This window comes from Sapajus apella, unplaced genomic scaffold, assembly GCF_009761245.1.
Source record: "Sapajus apella isolate SASKATOON/1434 unplaced genomic scaffold, GSC_monkey_1.0 scaffold10, whole genome shotgun sequence".
Lineage (NCBI taxonomy): Eukaryota > Metazoa > Chordata > Mammalia > Primates > Cebidae > Sapajus > Sapajus apella.
This window is the reverse complement of record NW_022436950.1, coordinates 20753251-20769846: the sequence shown is the minus strand read 5'-3', so window position 1 is coordinate 20769846 and position 16596 is coordinate 20753251. Positions and strand designations below refer to the sequence as shown.

The 16596-nt window shown below is 55.9% G+C and overlaps 1 protein-coding gene across 1 annotated transcript; it reads left to right on the top strand.

Moving 5' to 3' along the window:
- Window positions 1-518: 518 nt before the first annotated feature.
- Window positions 519-15747, top strand: WNT10A (Wnt family member 10A). The gene is made up of 4 exons (XM_032278173.1): window positions 519-1291; window positions 2345-2607; window positions 11255-11634; window positions 14586-15747. The coding sequence occupies exons 1-4, from the start codon at window positions 1179-1181 to the stop codon at window positions 15081-15083; spliced, it is 1254 nt and encodes a 417-aa protein (XP_032134064.1). The 5' UTR covers window positions 519-1178; the 3' UTR covers window positions 15084-15747.
- The last annotated feature ends 849 nt before the right edge of the window (window positions 15748-16596 follow it).

Here is a 16596-nt window from a genome sequence, read left to right as displayed (position 1 = left end):
AGGGGAGCTTAATAAGCTATCTCAAGACCCACTTCTAGGGTTAAAAGGCTTTCTAACGCCTCCTCCCAGGGCGTGCCACCCAGGGCGCTGTGTTCCTGCTCACGCATTTTCTGGGGGCCTGACACTGCTGCCTCCACGGGCTCACTGCGGAGACGAGGTGGTCCCCCGAGCCACATTTCACCAAGGGGCAGAGGGGGTCTCCGCGAGTGGGAGCAGAAGGCACCTGTCTAAGGTAACACAGCAAAGGACAGAAAAAGCCAGAGGCTGCCAAACCCCTTTGCAGGAGCCCACACCTGCCTCACAGCAGGCAGGCCCGGGGGAAGTCCCTCCTCTAGTCGGGGAGGCGAAACAGAGAGGCCAGCCCCTCCCCTCCAGCCCCTGCAGGTGTGTGTGTTGGGGTGGAATGGGGGCGCTCCCCAGCAACTGCGTCTCAGCCAGGCACACACACCTCGCGGCAACACCTCCCCCTTCCCCCACCCCCCACAACCCTGCGCGCTCCACGCCCAGGCATCTTCCCGTGCACGCGCGCCCGGACCCCAACACCTTATCCTCCTGCCCTCAGCAGAGCCGCTCCCACCCCGGGTCCCCAGCGGACGCAGTGGCCTCGGGACGCGTACACGCCTCCAAGCCCCGCCGCGTGACGTCACGTGGGGTAGAGCCCTGAGACACTAAATGGGGGGGCGGGGGGGAGGAAAGGGAAGGCGGCAGAGCTCCCAGAGCCGGGACAGTCACTCACTCTCCAGGCAGTGGGGCCCAGCACAGGCAGCGCCGCCCCCGCCAGCCCGCCTCGCAAGCGCAGGCTCCTAGTGCTGCGCTGAAGGGCTCCCTGGCACCCCAGCCTCGCGTCCCCAGCCCGCTGCACCTCCGGGCCCCCCTTACCCTCGAGAGGCACCAGGAGTTGTCGCAGGGGGGCCTCGGGAAATTCCCCGGACCCCTGTGCCAGGAGGTGCCCGGTTTGCCCGCTCTTCACCCCCCGCCCCCCCCCGAGGGCGGTGCCCGGGGGTGCTGCCCCATGGAGCGGGGAGGCGGGCGCCGTCTGCTCCCGGAGCCCTGACCCAAGTCGGAGCTGTGTGTCGCAGCCGCCCCGACCCCCCGGCGATCATGCGCCGGTGTCCCTGGCTCTCCAGTCCCACTGGGCTGTGAGACCCCAACTCCCAGCCCTTCAGGGCCTGCGCGCCATGGGCAGCGCCCACCCTCGCCCCTGGCTGCGGCTCCGTCCCCAGCCCCAGCCGCGGCCAGCGCTCTGGGTGCTCCTGTTCTTCCTACTGCTGCTGGCTGCTGCCATGCCCAGGTGAGCCCTCGCCTCATGCTCCGCCCTCCTAGAGAGTTAGGACCGGGGGCCCTGCAGGGGCCTCTGCTGCTCTTTCTGGGGTAGAGGACCCTGCAAGGAGGGAGGGACAGGGTCATAGGAAAGTGCTGGTGCCCAACCAAAGGCAGTGAGCTCCCTATAGGAGGGGGTTGGACGGTGACAGGATATGGGCCGTCCAGGGAGACAGGGCAGTGCTCAGGAGCAGGATGGCAACTAGGAGGAGAGGTGTGTATGGGGGAGCAAGTGCTAGTCTGCACTTCCTGCCCTGTTGGGGGAAGGCACCCCCACCCCAGGAGTAAGCACAAGCTGCCTCACTCCTTCCTGCAGATCAGCCCCAGCTAGGGGCAAGGGTTGGGAGGCTGGAAGAGGGTAGCCTAGGTGGGGTCAGTGAGAGACTGCAGCTGCAAGAGCTGTGAGAGAGAGAGAGAGAGAGTGTGTGTGTGTGTGTGTTCGATGGAGCCTAGGATCCCAGCAAACTGTGTTGGTAAACAGACAAAAACAATAGTTTTGTCTGTGTGCCCATGTGTACATTCGAGAGCTCATGGGTCAATGTATGCTAAGATGAGCACATGTCTAAATGCGAGTGTCTGATTGTGTGTGTGTGTGTGTGTGTACTATGATGAAGTGTGCATGTGTGCAAGTGTGCTGGGGTTGGGTTTGTGTGTCCACCACAATGTGTGTGGAAGTGTGTCTGTGTGAATGTGACTGTCTGAAATACCTGTGGGAGTGGGCTCCTGGGGGACCCTGTGTGTATGGGCTTATGCTGGGGATGCACATAGGAAATACTGTGTCCACAGGCATGGGAGAGGTTTGTGCGTTTGCACGTTTACCTGTGTGGGTGTGCAGCTAGCTGGGTGAGTTGCGTTGGGCAGGATGATTGTGAGAAGGTCAAGGAAAGAGGAATGTGGGCCACCATGCGGAAGCAGAGGTTGGAATAGGGAGTGATTGTGGCCTTTGGGACAGTGTGTGTGTTGTTAGACAGGGCTCTCCTGGTCCCCCCGAAACACTTACCCACTCCACCCCATATGTCTGCAGGTCAGCACCCAATGACATTCTGGACCTCCGCCTCCCCCCGGAGCCCGTGCTCAATGCCAACACGGTGTGCCTAACGTTGCCAGGCCTGAGCCGGAGGCAGATGGAGGTGTGTGTGCGTCACCCTGACGTGGCTGCCTCAGCCATACAGGGCATCCAGATCGCCATACACGAATGCCAACACCAATTCCGGGACCAGCGCTGGAACTGCTCAAGCCTGGAGACTCGAAACAAGATCCCCTATGACAGTCCCATCTTCAGCAGAGGTAGCTGCCCCTCACCCCTGCCCCTATCTGCCCCATCCAGCATCTCCACCTCAGAATTCATTCCCAGCCATTTCCAACCCACTGCCTCGAGCTGGCATCCCCCCACCCCCACGTGCCCATCTGCTGGCCATGCTGCTCTCTTCATCTTTCTGGTCTCAGAAGGGCCATGAGGGCAGAGAAATGGGGCAGTGTGGCTCCAGACTGGGCTGTGTGGGCGGAGAGTGGCAGGCTCCATGCCTGAGAACTGGACTCCTAGGTCATCCTGCCCTATCACTGACACTGCATATCTCAAGCCCAGGAAATATCTGTACCTGTTGCTTGCCTCTACTTACCCTCCACTTAGCAAACCGCATTTAGGATGGGGAGCCCATGGGGAAGAACCCAGAGACAGCATGAGGAGGGGTTGATAACTTTGTCCGATGGTGCAGGTGGGGGCAGTCTGGACAGGTAAAGAGTCTGCACTTCTGCAAAGCTCCTCCCGTGGGAGACACCACCGGCCCATGTGTCATTCCTGTGGCCTCTGGAAAACCCTCTCTGAATCAGAGGTGCTGGGTGTGTGTGCGCCTGTGTGCTGCGCCCGGAAGTCCTGTCAACCCCTCTTCCTCTCACAGCTCAGAGGAGCGACAGCCCATTCCCTGTCCTCTCTCCTGGACTTCTGGGTGACGCACCCGGACAATCCCTAGAGTGGCTTGGGCTGGAGATGGCAGGAGGTTTTGTCACTCACTTCTGCTCACACCCGCCTCCTGGCCTGGTCTCTCAGGCCTTGACTCAAATCTTTTGGGAAAGATGGGGCCCTGCCTCTGGGATGGGCCTAGCTGGGTATCTATCCCTCCTCTCAGTGGCCTGGGTGGGCCATTGTGGGCACCTGTAGCCCTAGCTCCTTAGGTCTTGTCCAATTTTTAGTGGATGTGGAGGGAGAGGGGTACGCAAACACCTTGTAGCCTTGGGTCTTGAGGCTTCTTGGAGAGTCAGGCTGTACACCAAATTCGGAAAACTCAGAAAGCCATGGCCTTTCCCTTTCACACCAGGACCCCTGGTTGCATCCCCTGGGCCCCCATGTCAGGGGCCACCCCAGCCTCCACCAGCCCAGCCCCAGGCCCTCCGCCCCGCCCCGCCCCCGTGCGCTCCCTCCTCTCTCCCCCGCACGCCCCGGGCGCTGTTTCTACCCGGCCGAGCCCAGCCCGACGCGTGTGGCGGCATGCAGCCGCGAACTAATCCCCGCGGGCCGCAGCAGACTGCTCCCGGCCCCAGCCGCGCCGCTCTCAGAGGGCGCCCCCCGCCCTGCCCCGGGCTCCCCCCCGCCTCCCGCCCGCTACCGCCCCACCGCAGCCCGAGCCCCTCCAGCGGTCCAGGACATGCTGCCCAGGACCCCCGGGCCTGCCCAGCTCGGACCGCACGCCCTTCCCAGTCCCGCTGCCCGCGCCGACACGAAGTGACAGGCCTCTGCACCATTCACGCCCTGGCCGGGCCGGGCCGGCTCTCTCTGCTGCCGCGCGTCCGCTCCTACCCTCGGGTTTCTAGGTCGTCCGCGCTCCCCGCAGGCGCGGTTCCCTCTGGGCCCCCAGGAGAACTCTGGCTTTTGGTTTCTGCCCGCTGGGGACTGGGGTAGGCGCTGAGGTTCTCACTCCTGCCGCTTCAGGTTAGGCAAAGCAAGCTCTGCATCCATCTCTTAGGCCTCGGGGTCCCCGCTGTCCTCCTGTTCCCTTAGAACGAGTGAACCCAGGTCCCCTGAGTGGCTCCCTGGGTCAGGCCCGCGCGGTCTGCTGGAGGATCTTGGGGTCTTTGAAGCCTGGGGGAGAGTTCAGAGCGGCAGAACAGCCCGGGGCTGGCTGGGTGCCAGGCGCTCCCGGGTTCACCTGCAGTTTAATAAGCACGAGGTGAGCTGGGGGGACGGGTGGTAGGGGGAGGTTAGGGCTGGAGGGGGACGACTTGCCGGGGCTAGCCAGGGCAGGGAGGCGCCCAGCATGCGGAGGGAGTGGGACAGTGGCTGCCAGGCTCCAGCCGCAGAGGCGAGGCTGGGCATTTTCCCCGGGCCTCAGGACACGGGCCTACCTCTGTGGCTTCCCCCCCACATCCATGCCCCTCAATCCACACCTCACACCTCATTTCCACCTCTGGCTTCTCAGAAGGGACTCTGGGCTTCTGAAAAGAAATCTGCCGCTCCTCTCTCCATTGGCCACCACTGCACCCCCGACTCCACCTGCAGGTTCAGCCTTCTGGGGGGCAGTCATTTCTCAGTCCATCTTGGCCCATCTTCTGGAGGACTAGTAAATTGGAATCCTACGAAACCACTCACTATGTCAGCCAGCTCCTGGTCTACTTCCTTCCACCAGGAATCTCCCTTCTTTTCAAGTTATGGATTGTCCATTGTATGGGCTCAGGTGACCTCCATTTCCTCCAAGTGGAATATCTGGGTGGTGACCCCTTTTCTGACCCAGGTTATCAATCAGTGAGGGTCCTCTTAAATGTAGATTCTGTCACGTTTAAACTTCAGACACTTCTTGGGTGGCGGTCCTGGGTCCCTTGGGCCTTCTTTAATGCCTTTCGTGATCTAATTGTCCTGACACCTTCCCTGAGATGAGCTAAGCTGGAGGGATGGGGTTTTGACAGAGGGAGGGGCAAGAGGGCTTGAGCACCTGGAGTGGACAAGCCTGGGAAGGTGAGGCATGCAACAGGGTTTTACCCAGCCAAGGAGAGGGGTGAGCGAGTGCTGGAGCCTAGGCCACAGGGGACAGGGACAGGGGCTTCCCATGGGAATAGAGAGGGTCAGAAAAAGCTGTGGGAGGCCCCCAAGCCCATGCTGGCTGCTTCACCCAGTCCAGGAGCAGCAGTGACCTTAGTGCTTGTACTAAGAACCTAGATGGCTAGTGCCTGGGCTGGGTGCTGGGCAGAACATCTGTTAGAGGGGAGTGCCTCAGTGTGAGGAACAGAGACTGCCTTCTTCTCTCACTGAGGACATGAGGGAAATTTGAGGAGGGGCTGCTGGGAGCTGGGCTCAGCGCTGGAATGAGAGGGGAGGAGAGGTCAGGGAGAGGCTTGATGAAGGGAAATGTAGTAGATTCACACAGCAGTCCCTGGGAGCTCCCACGTGAGTTTAGGTACTATCTTCCCTAAGGCCCAGACCCATTTGGAATGGATGGAAAGAGGGAGGGTGAGGCCCACAGCCAGGATCCCAGCCCAGGGGAAGCCAGCAGTGTGGGCTTCCAGGCTCTGCTCTCCATGGCCCTGGCCTATTTTTCTCCCACGTACATTTTACATTCATCCTCTTGGTTTTATGCCTAAGGCATCCAGGGATGGGAGTGGTGCTCAGATGAGGAAACCAAAGCATGGAGTACTCATGGGTACTCATATCCCAGGATCACCTAAGGTTCTGTTATTCTAATGATACCCAATTTATTAGCCAACATATACTAAGCACCTGCTGTGTGTTAGTATATGTCGGCTAATTAATTGGGTATCATTAGAATCTACAGCATTTTATCCGTGTTTAAGGATCTTCAAACAATCCCCATGTGGTAGATCCTATTCTTATTCGCATTTTATAAATGAAACTAAGAGAAGTTGGGTAACTTGCCATTAGTCACACAGCTTGAAAGTGAGCCGTGGAGATAGCAGTCAAATGCAGGCCAGCTGACTTTAAAGCTTGCACCCAGTCCCCTTCTATACCATCTCCCAGATTGCAAGGCCAACACAAAGTTCCACTGTGTAACCAGAGAGGTGAGCTGGTGTAATGGGGGAGCATACCAAGAAATGAAACTGACATGTGTATGTGCGCATGCGCACACATACACACGCACACACCAAACACCTACTCCTGTTTTTGCATATGTGTGGCTACATTCAGTGTCACGCCTAAGTGTTCCCACATGCACTCCAGTCTCTCTCTCTCCCCAGGAACATGAGCAATGCACAGATTATTTGCATGGAGAGAATGGAGACCAGACCTCTCCCCTTTCCTCCCTCTTTGACTTGAATGGGTCAGGCTCGAGCTTCTCTAACCCCTTCTATTTCCCATTGGCTCCTGAATCCTCTCTCCTGCAGCCTCCTCTGCCCTCCAAATCTCCTCCCCCAGCCCCTTCCCAGCCTTTGGCTGCTGCAGCCTGTAGCAGCAGCTGACTCCACTTAGATGCTGGCAGTCCCTGTCCCAGATCAAAGGCAGGGCGGCTAATTGTGTGTCTTAACGAGCCCCCTGCCTCCCTGCTCCGGGCAGCCCAGCTGGCCATGGCCCCACCCCGCTCCCCCTCCAGCTGGCCAGATGGCACAGTGCCTGCGTCTGCCCCAGACAGTTGGGGCCAGGACCGAAACTGGGGCCCTGAGCAGGAGCTGGGGGCAGACCCAGTGGGCTGGACTTCTGTGAGGCCTGGATACTTGCAGCTGAGGGTGGCCACACAGGCTCTGCCTTGTCACCTCTACATGCAGCGATGACACAGTTAGAGGCCACAGGGTGGTGTAGAGAGGATGTCTTTAGCTGCGTGGGGTAGGGGTGTTCTCTGCAGCTGTGGGCTATGTTTCTCCAGATCTCCCCAGGCTTACCCTGAAATGTAACAGGGCCTAGAAGATGGTGATTGGCCCTGCACACCTCCCTGGACCAGCCTCATCCTCTTTCCTGGTGCTATGCACAGACAGGGCGATGGGAACTAGAAAATGAGCTACCTGGGTTTCTTTCTCAGCAGCAGGACTCCCTTGGAGTCACACATCCTTCAGTAGAAAGATGCCAGCTTTCCAGAAGCTGGGAGAGCTGGGTCTGGATATAGCTCCATACCCCTGTGATCTGTTTTCTCCTTTTGCATAACATGTGTGCATGTTTGGTAGTGGTGGCGGTGTCTGTGTGGAGGTGATTTCTGAGGCCTGGGCTGCCTCTGGAAGCCTGAGTATTGCCATGTGTCCTAGGAGGTGGCTGATGACTCCCCAGGAATAAAAGTCCTCAGAGTTCCACAGATAAAAGGCAAGGGATAAATGCAGGGTGTGCTTCCCAGGAGCTTGGTTCCATCCTCCTGCCCCTTAGGTTCCATTGCCCCAGGGCAGTTTCTACTCCTCTGCAGCTTCTGCTAATTCTCAGCATCTCCATGGAAGGCTCTAGCCCAAACCCCATCACCTCCTGTCTGCTCATAGCTGAGCTCCCTATGGAAAAATGTACTGAGATGCCATGAGCTGGAAAGAGAGAGGGACAGTCTGCTTCATGGGCGTCTGGTGGCCCAAGTGACCTATTCTAAAATGGGTCATGAGCTGCTGGGCTTTGTCCCTGATTAGGGTGAAACAAAAAACAATGGCCCCAAAAATGCAGCAGGAGTGAGTGAGGTCAGATAGCAGAAAGAACTTCTCAATAAGAGCTGATATTTGAGTAATACTTAATTAGTAAGGCACTATTCTAAGCACTTTTTTTTTTTTTTTTTTTTTTTTTTTGAGACGGAGTTTCACTCATGTTACCCAGGCTGGAGTGCAATGGCGCGATCTCGGCTCACCGCAACCTCCGCCTCCTGGGTTCAGGCAATTCTCCTGCCTCAGCCTCCTGAGTAGCTGGGATTACAGGCACGCACCACCATGCCCAGCTAATTTTTTGTATTTTTAGTAGAGACGGGGTTTCACCATGTTGACCAGGATGGTCTCGATCTCTTGACCTCGTGATCCACCCGCCTCGGCCTCCCAAAGTGCTGGGATTACAGGCTTGAGCCACCGCGCCCGGCCTATTCTAAGCACTTTTAGTTTACCAATTCATTTAATTCTTGGGGCAGCAATGAGGCAGATAATAGCCTTATTTTACAGATGAGGAAACTGAGGCACAGGGAGGTTATGTCACTTGGCCAAGGTCACCATTAGTAGCTAGTAAGTGGAAGAGCCAAGATTTGAAGCAAACTGGTTTCAGGAATCAGTTCTTTTTTTTTTTTTTTTTTGAGATGGAGTCTTGCTCTGTCACCCAGGACAAAGTGCGATGGTGCGAGGCTCACTGCAACCTCCACCTCCTGGGTTCAAGTGATTCTCCTGCCTCAGCCTCCCGAGTAACTGAAATTACAAGCATGCACCACCACCCCTGTCTAATTTTTGTATTTTTAGTAGAGATGAGGTTTCACCATGTTGGCCAGGCTGGTCTTGAACTCCTGACCTCAGGTTATCTGCCCACGTCGGCCTCCCAAGGTGCTGGGATTACAGGTGTGAGCCACTGTGCCCAGCCAGGAATCAGTTCTTAATTACTAAACAGCTTATTTTTGTTTGTTTGTTTGTTTGTTTGTTTGTTTTTGGCAGGAAGGGGAGAACAGGGCTCTGTGATGCAGGGGGTGAGGATTAAGGTGGTATTGGCTTAGGGCCTCTGGCTTCTCTTGCTGCCTGCCCTCTCTCTGGTGTGTGGAGGCTGGTTGGAGACTTGTACCAGAACTTGTTCCTAGCTGCTCCCTTCTCAGATGCAGAATAAGTAAGAGGTAGCCTGCAGGTCTGAGAGTGGGACCCTCCTTTGCAAGTAGGGTCTCTGGGAACACCCCCTGCCACAGATCCAGGTCTTCCCAGAGAATGGCTCAGGCTGGAGCACCAAGGCAGAAGGCAATGTGGACAAGCTAGTGGCCAGGTCGGCCCAGCCACGGCCCCCAAGAGTGGCTTGGTCAGCGAGAGTCTGTGCCTCCTGAGCCATCTGTTGTCTGCCTCAGCTTACCTTTCTCTCTCAATGTTCAACACTACTACATGCAAGAGCCTGGACTCCCCTCTAGTGTCCCTCCAACAGGCAAGGTGGCTGGGTAGTGCCCATTTCTGAGTGGCTTTCAGGGATGTCCTGTGGACAAGGAAGGGGAATCTCTGCTGACTCACTTCTCTACCTCTGGAGTATGGCCATTAGAGAGGGTCCTATGCTGGGCCTAAGATGGGCATATACCCAGCAGGCTGCCTTGGGCAGGGAGCATTAGGAGCTGACTGTCCCTCTTACTTACCCTACTGCCCAATGACATCTCCTAAGGCCTGAAATTCCATCATTGGTGATTTATTCTTTTTTTCCCCCAAAATTGTGTACAGTTTATTTTATGAAATATCATTTATTTATTTATTTCAATAGGTTTTGGGGAACAGGTGGTGTTTGGTTGAATAAGTTCTTTAGTGGTGATTTCTGAGATTTTGGTGCGCCCTTCAACCGAGCAGTGTACACTGTACCCAACGTGTAGTCTTTTATCCCTCTCTTCACACCCACCCTTTCCCAGAGTACCAAAAGAAGTCCAATTCGTCATTCTTTTTTTTTGAGATGGAGTCTCACTCTGTTGCCCAGGCTGGAGTGCAGTGGCATGATCTCGGCTCACTGCAACCTCTGTCTTTCAGGTTCAAGTGATTCTCCTGCCTCAGCCTCCTGAGTAGCTGGGACTACAGGTGTGTGCCACCAGGCCTGGCTAATATTTGCACTTTTTAGTAGAAACAAGGTTTCACCATATTGGACAGGCTGGTCTCAAACTCCTGACCTCGTGATCTGCCCGCCTCGGCCTCCTAAAATGCTGGGATTACAAGCGTGAGCTGCCGTGCCCGGCCCAATATATCATTCTTACGCCTTTGCATCTTCATGGCTTAGTTCCCACTTATAAGTGAGAATACACGATGTTTGGTATTCCATTCCTGAGTTACTTAGAATAATAGTTTCAAATTCCATCCAGTTTGCTATGAATGCCATTATTTTGTTTCTTTTTATGGCTGAGGAGTATTCCATGGCGTGTATACACCACAATTTCTTTATCCACTCGTTGATTGATGGACATTTGGGCTGGTACCATATTTTTGCAATTACAAATTGTGCTGCTATGAACATGTGTGTGCAAGGATCTTCTTCATATAATAACTTATTTTCCTCTGGGTTAGATACCCAGTAGTGGGATTGCTGGATCAAATGGTAGTTCTACTTTTGTACTAGTTTACATTCCTACCACATTGCCATCAGCAGCATCACTGGCAATGTATTCTTTTTTTTTTTTTTTTTTTTTTGAGAAAGAGTCTGGCTCTGTTGCCAGGCTGGAGTGCAGTAGTGTGATCTCGGCTCACTGCAACCTCTGCCTCCTGGGTTCAAGCGTTTCCCTGCCTCAGCCTCCCAAGTAGCTGGGACTACAGGCACACACCACCACGCCCAACTAATTTTTTTGTATTTTAGTAGATACAGAGTTTCACCATGTTGGCCAGGATGATCTGGATCTCCTGACCTCGTGATCCACCCACCTTGGCCTCCCAAAGTGCTGGGATTATAGGTGTGAGCCACTGCGCCCGGCCAATGTATTCTTTAGATTAAATGTTGCCCTCATTCTGTGGGCTTATTTTAAAATTGCGGATACCACTGTGAGAGGTAATAGATTAAATCCTTGACTGTAAAAAGAATGTTTGCCAGATACTTTCTGCCCTATAGTAGAGATGTAGACATACAAATTCTGAGTTTGCTAAAGGTGATGTTAAGGAACAGGAGGAGGAAGTAAAAAGGCAGAGGGCTATTGGGAAACCGCCACCCCCATCCCACTAGGTCCTGTGTGCAGAACAACTGGCTTCTGGTGTGATTTCTGCCCTTCTTTGACTCTGTGTCCTTGTGCTAGACTGTCCTGCATACTTGGCCTCAGTCTCTTCTTGGAATGATGAGAAGGGTGGGCTGGAGAATGGTGTTTTGAGGCCCCTCCAGAGTCCATGTGTTCTGGGTCTTTAATCACAGGTTTCCGAGAGAGCGCTTTTGCCTATGCCATCGCGGCAGCTGGCGTGGTGCATGCGGTGTCCAATGCATGTGCCCTGGGCAAACTGAAGGCTTGTGGCTGCGACGCATCCCGGCGAGGGGACGAGGAGGCCTTCCGTAGGAAGCTGCACCGCCTGCAACTGGATGCACTGCAGCGTGGTAAGGGCCTGAGCCATGGGGTCCCGGAACACCCAGCCCTGCCCACAGCCAGCCCAGGCCTGCAGGACTCCTGGGAGTGGGGCGGCTGCAGCCCTGACATGGGCTTCGGGGAACGCTTCTCTAAGGACTTTCTGGACTCCCGGGAGCCTCACAGAGACATCCATGCGAGAATGAGGCTTCACAACAACCGAGTCGGGAGACAGGTGAGAGCCCCGCCCCCTGGGTCTGCTTCAAATCCCTTTGCCTAGGGCCTACCCCTTGCCCAGGCACGTGCCACCTTGGCAATCTTCTCATTGACCCTGTCTAACTCATTGAGCAAACATGCATTGAGTATGCACTATGCACCAGGCACTGGACTAGGCCTGTGGATACAGGGCTGAAAGGAGCCCTGCTGCCCTGGATCAGCACACCACCGGCTGAGCAACCTGCCTCTCCTACTTCCGCTGGTGATCACCCAGGAGAAAGGACAGGACCTGCAGTCAGGACTGCAGGAGTCTAGGCCTGGCGCTGCCATCTGACTCCTCCGCTATCTAGTTGAACTAGATAATCCCTAAGGTTCCCCTCTACAATGCTAATGTTCCACGATCTGGTGATCTCCTCTCTCAGCCTTTCTGTGCAGTCTAGAATGAGGGATTCCTGCAAAGTAAGGGGTGTAAGTGAAGTTCCTAGGGGCCGCTGTGGAACTGTGTTATGGTGCTTTCCTCCTTAGTCCTCTGCCCTCAAATCCTACTACCTCAAAGGTCATTCATTAAAAATAAATTAAATACATACGCACATACATTTAAAAAAACAGAAGAAGAAAAGAAAGTGAGAATAGCCTTCATTTACTGTCTTGAGCACTTTCCTACACATTAGCCTATTTTTTTGCGGGGGGGGATGGAGTCTCACTCTATCACCCAGGCTGGAGTGCAGTGGTGCAATCTTGGCTCACTGCAACCTCTGCCAACCGGGTTCAAGCGATTCTCCTGCCTCAGCCTCCCAAGTAGCTGGGATTACAGGCATCAGCCAACGTGCCTGGCTAATTTTTGGATTTTTAGTAGAGATGGGGTTTCACCATCTTGGCCAGGCTGGTCTTGAACTCCTGACATCATGATCCACCCACCTTGGCCTCCCAAAGTGCTGGGATTACGGGTGTGAGCCACCGAACCTGGCCCGTATTAGCCTATTTAATCCTTACAACTACCAATGAAGTGGGCACTGTTATTAACCTTATGTTGAGATATGGAAACTGATTGACCAAGAAGCTTGTCCAAGATGATGCAACTAGTGAGAAGGTGGCCCAGGCAGGACTCATCCCCAGGCAGCTGACCTCTGAGCCTGTGCTCTTTTATTCTACAGCATTGAGTTCACCGTTGGATACTTTGTTGGCTCTCATAGTAGCTCAGCACCATCCTTTCCTGAACATTCTGTCTCCATCATCCCTCCTCTTGACTCTGCCCAGCCTGCTGAGGCCTTTTCCCTGGCTTCCTCTCATTCTGGCTGGTACCTTTTCCATCTCACTCACCTTTCACTTGGCCTTTTTTTTTTTTTTTTGAGACAGAGTCTTGCTCTGTCACCAGGCTGGAATGCAGTGGTGCGATCTTGGCTCACTGCAACCTTCACCTCCCAGGTTCTAGCGATTCTCTTGCCTCAGCCTCCTGAGTAGCTGGGACTACAGGTGCTACCATACCCAGCTAATTTTTGTATTTTTAGTAGAGACGGGGTTTCACCATGTTAGCCAGAATGATCTCGATCTCTTGACCTCGTGATCTGCCCGCCTTGGCCTCCCAAAGTGCTGGAATTACAGGCATGAGCCACTTTGACCGTCCTCTCTTGGTCTCTTAGCCTACGATGAGTCATTTCTTCCTGCACAAAGACTCCAAGCTGATTCAGCAATTCCCATCTTGACTTAGAGATGGGGTAAACTGAGGCACACTTAGCCTGGGGTTATGTCCAGCTCCCACCCAGCCTGCCCTGTACAGCTCTTTTCCCAAGCTTCACCACCATCCCAGCCCATACCAACGGTGCCTCCTCCCCCTCCTCGTTAAACTGGTTAATTAATGGCTGCTGCCCGTGGGAAGCAGATGTTCTGGAGCTGTTGGCTTGGGGAGGCATCGGGCTGGTTCCCACGTGGTGCTGACAGCACAGGCTGCGCATGCCCACTGTGGAGCCCTTTCAGACCTCGAGGGGAAGGCACCCTCTCTTACGGCCCAAGTTTAAGGACCCTGGCTCATTGCTGTCACTGTCTGAGGGTGTGTTTTTGGAGTGGACTAAAGGAAAGGAGGGGATATGGCCAACTTCTCACAGGGTTTCTGGTGAAAATAACGTCAAAGAGTTATTAGGGAGGAGACTCTGGAGCAGGCTGTGAGCTGGGTGGAGGGCAGCCAGGTTGTGTTCCCATAACCACCTCCCTTGGAGGTCTGGGAGCCTCTCTCCACTCTTACTGGGCTGGAGAGGCTGGCTCTCTTTGGTTCCGTTCTGTATTCAGGTAGAGCTTTGGCCCCGCTGACTTCCTAGGAGGAACTATGGGTCTCAGCATAGTCAGAATGAGCCCCAGGCAGCATGATTGGGGGCAGTCTCCCCAGCACTTGTCCCCCTTCTTTGGCTCTCTAGAAAGAGAGGCAGGGGAGTGGGAGGGGGAAGGACTGAGAGGGGGACCAAGGCTTTCTCAACCTCACTGAACCCCCCCAACCCACCACACACACACACACACACGCGCACACACACACACACACACACACACACACACACAGAGAGCCTGGAGCGAGATATACTGGGGCCAGCACCCTCCTGCTCCTGGCCCCTACCCCAGGGGTGGCGGGAGAGGGAATTTCCCTGCTGATTTGGGATCCCCCTTCAGGAAGCAAGAGCCTCCAGCCCCAAGGGCCCCCTGCAGCTGCTGGAAAGGTGGGAAGGAGAGGAGGGGAGCCGGAAGGTGGGAATTCCCCCAGGCCTGGCCTGTTGGGAGGTGGGTGGGAGAGGCAGAGGCACAGGAGCAGGCACAGGAGTTCTCCTGACTGCCTGGTCGTGGGACCCTCGCTCCAGGCCTCAGCGTTTGCCTCTGTACAATGGGAGTGGGTTTCAGAAGCAGGCCAGGCTCAGCGCCGGGAGGAGGGCAGTGAGGTTGGCCGCCGATGTCAGCCGATGTCACCCCTCACGGTACCTCCCTCCGCAGGCGGTGATGGAGAACATGCGGCGGAAGTGCAAGTGCCACGGCACGTCAGGCAGCTGCCAGCTCAAGACGTGCTGGCAGGTGACGCCCGAGTTCCGCACCGTGGGGGCGCTGCTGCGCAGCCGCTTCCACCGCGCCACGCTCATCCGGCCGCACAACCGCAACGGCGGCCAGCTGGAGCCTGGCCCAGCGGGGGCACCCTCGCCCGCCCCGGGCGCTCCCGGGCCGCGCCGCCGGGCCAGCCCCGCCGACCTGGTCTACTTCGAGAAGTCGCCCGACTTCTGCGAGCGCGAGCCGCGCCTGGACTCGGCGGGCACCGTGGGCCGCCTGTGCAACAAGAGCAGCGCGGGCTCGGATGGCTGCAGCAGCATGTGCTGCGGCCGCGGCCACAACATCCTGCGCCAGACCCGCAGCGAGCGCTGCCACTGCCGCTTCCACTGGTGCTGCTTCGTGGTCTGCGAAGAGTGCCGCATCACCGAGTGGGTCAGCGTCTGCAAGTGAGCGGCCCGGGGTCCCCTGGGCCCTGCTCGAGATCCCCTCCTGGAGCCTGGCACTCTGAGGCTTACCGGTCTTGGCCAGGCAGCATCGCCTTGGCTCTTGGGAGAGGAGACTGGACCACATGATCTTATAGGCGTGTCCCAGCTCTCAGGTCTGTGATCGCCGGACAGCCCAGGCCTGTCTGAACCCCACCAGTCACTTCTGTGGGCTCTAGGACTGATTGGCCTCCCCCCCCTCCCCCAGGTCCAGAGAGCTCAGTTGGGCTGGGGGTTGCCCCATACCCTAAAACAAGCGTCAGCCAGGCAGCCCCACAGTCTGTCCATCATTTCACCCTTTCCCTGGAGATGGGGTGGTGGAATGAATGGAGGCTGGCGGGCAGAGGAGGATTAAAAAAAAAAAAAAAAAAGAAATAGACATAATTGAGCTGAAGTGATTCCATAGAGGCCCCAGACACCCCCCCCCCACCATTCCCCTCATCATTCATTTAACAAATATTTATTTTGCACTCTCTTTTCGGCACTCTGGGGGCGGTGGGGTGGGTAGGGACGGCAATACGAGGCACTGGGGCCGAAGATGTGAGTAAGTGAGACACAGCACTTGTCCTCTTGGAGATTACATTCTTGCTGGGGGGAAGGCGTGGGCAATAAACAAGTAAATATACAAACAAGGTCATTTCAGACAATGTTATGTGCAGGCTGCTGGGTGTAGTGGGATTTGTGGGGAGTGGGGCTCCTCAGACAAAGCCACTGGTCAGGGAAGGCGTCTCTGAGTTGTGATACCCATGCTGGATCCTGCACCTTAAGAGCCATGTAGAGTGCAGGTAAGGGCTTTCCAGGCAGAGGCCATGTGAAGGCAGAAAGTGTGAGTTGAGAAAGCTCTCTGCCTGCTGGAGGAACAGCAAAGGGACCATTGTGAGTCCCGTGACGAAGTCAAGGGACAGACTAGCAGGAGAGGTGCTCAGAGGGTGGGCAAAAGTCACATGGTGTGTCTTTCGAAGCCAAGGTAAGGAGTTGGGATTTTATTAAAGAGGAATGGGAACCTTGAGATTCTTAAGCAGGGGAGTGTCATGGTTCGAGTCTCACGTGGATCGCTGATGGGGAACTGGCTGAAGGGTGACAAGGTGACAGCTGGCAAGCCAATGTCGGAATAATAACCATCCTGTAAGTCAGAGATGGGGCTTGGACTAGTTGGAGGCAGTGGGGACGTGGAGAAGGGCCCTGGTGCCAGAGCTCTAACCGCCCACCTTGTGCCTGAGCCCTCTGCCACAAGCCAGGACGAGTGGCCGTGCCCAGCAGCAACTGTCTGCAGAGACAGGAGGCACTCAGAGGAGTAATCCTGGGCAAGACCCAGCTCAGCCCAGCCCAGCGCCCCAGGGAGCAGGTGGGGCCAGGAGGTGCGGCTGGGAAAAGGGCGGCGGAGGAGGGCCCGGAGACTCACTGTCTGGATTCCGGTCTCTCTGAGTCCAGGCAGGAGAGGCTGGGTTTGTAAGTAAGGTGCAGGGGGCACATTCTTCCCG

Bases quoted from the DNA above. Each gene is read 5' to 3' on its own strand.
- WNT10A (XM_032278173.1), top strand. From the start codon at position 1,179: ATGGGCAGCGCCCACCCTCGCCCCTGGCTGCGGCTCCGTCCCCAGCCC. The intron at 1,292-2,344 runs GTGAGCCCTCGC...ATATGTCTGCAG, and splicing joins CTGGCTGCTGCCATGCCCAG to GTCAGCACCCAATGACATTC. The intron at 2,608-11,254 runs GTAGCTGCCCCT...CTTTAATCACAG, and splicing joins CAGTCCCATCTTCAGCAGAG to GTTTCCGAGAGAGCGCTTTT.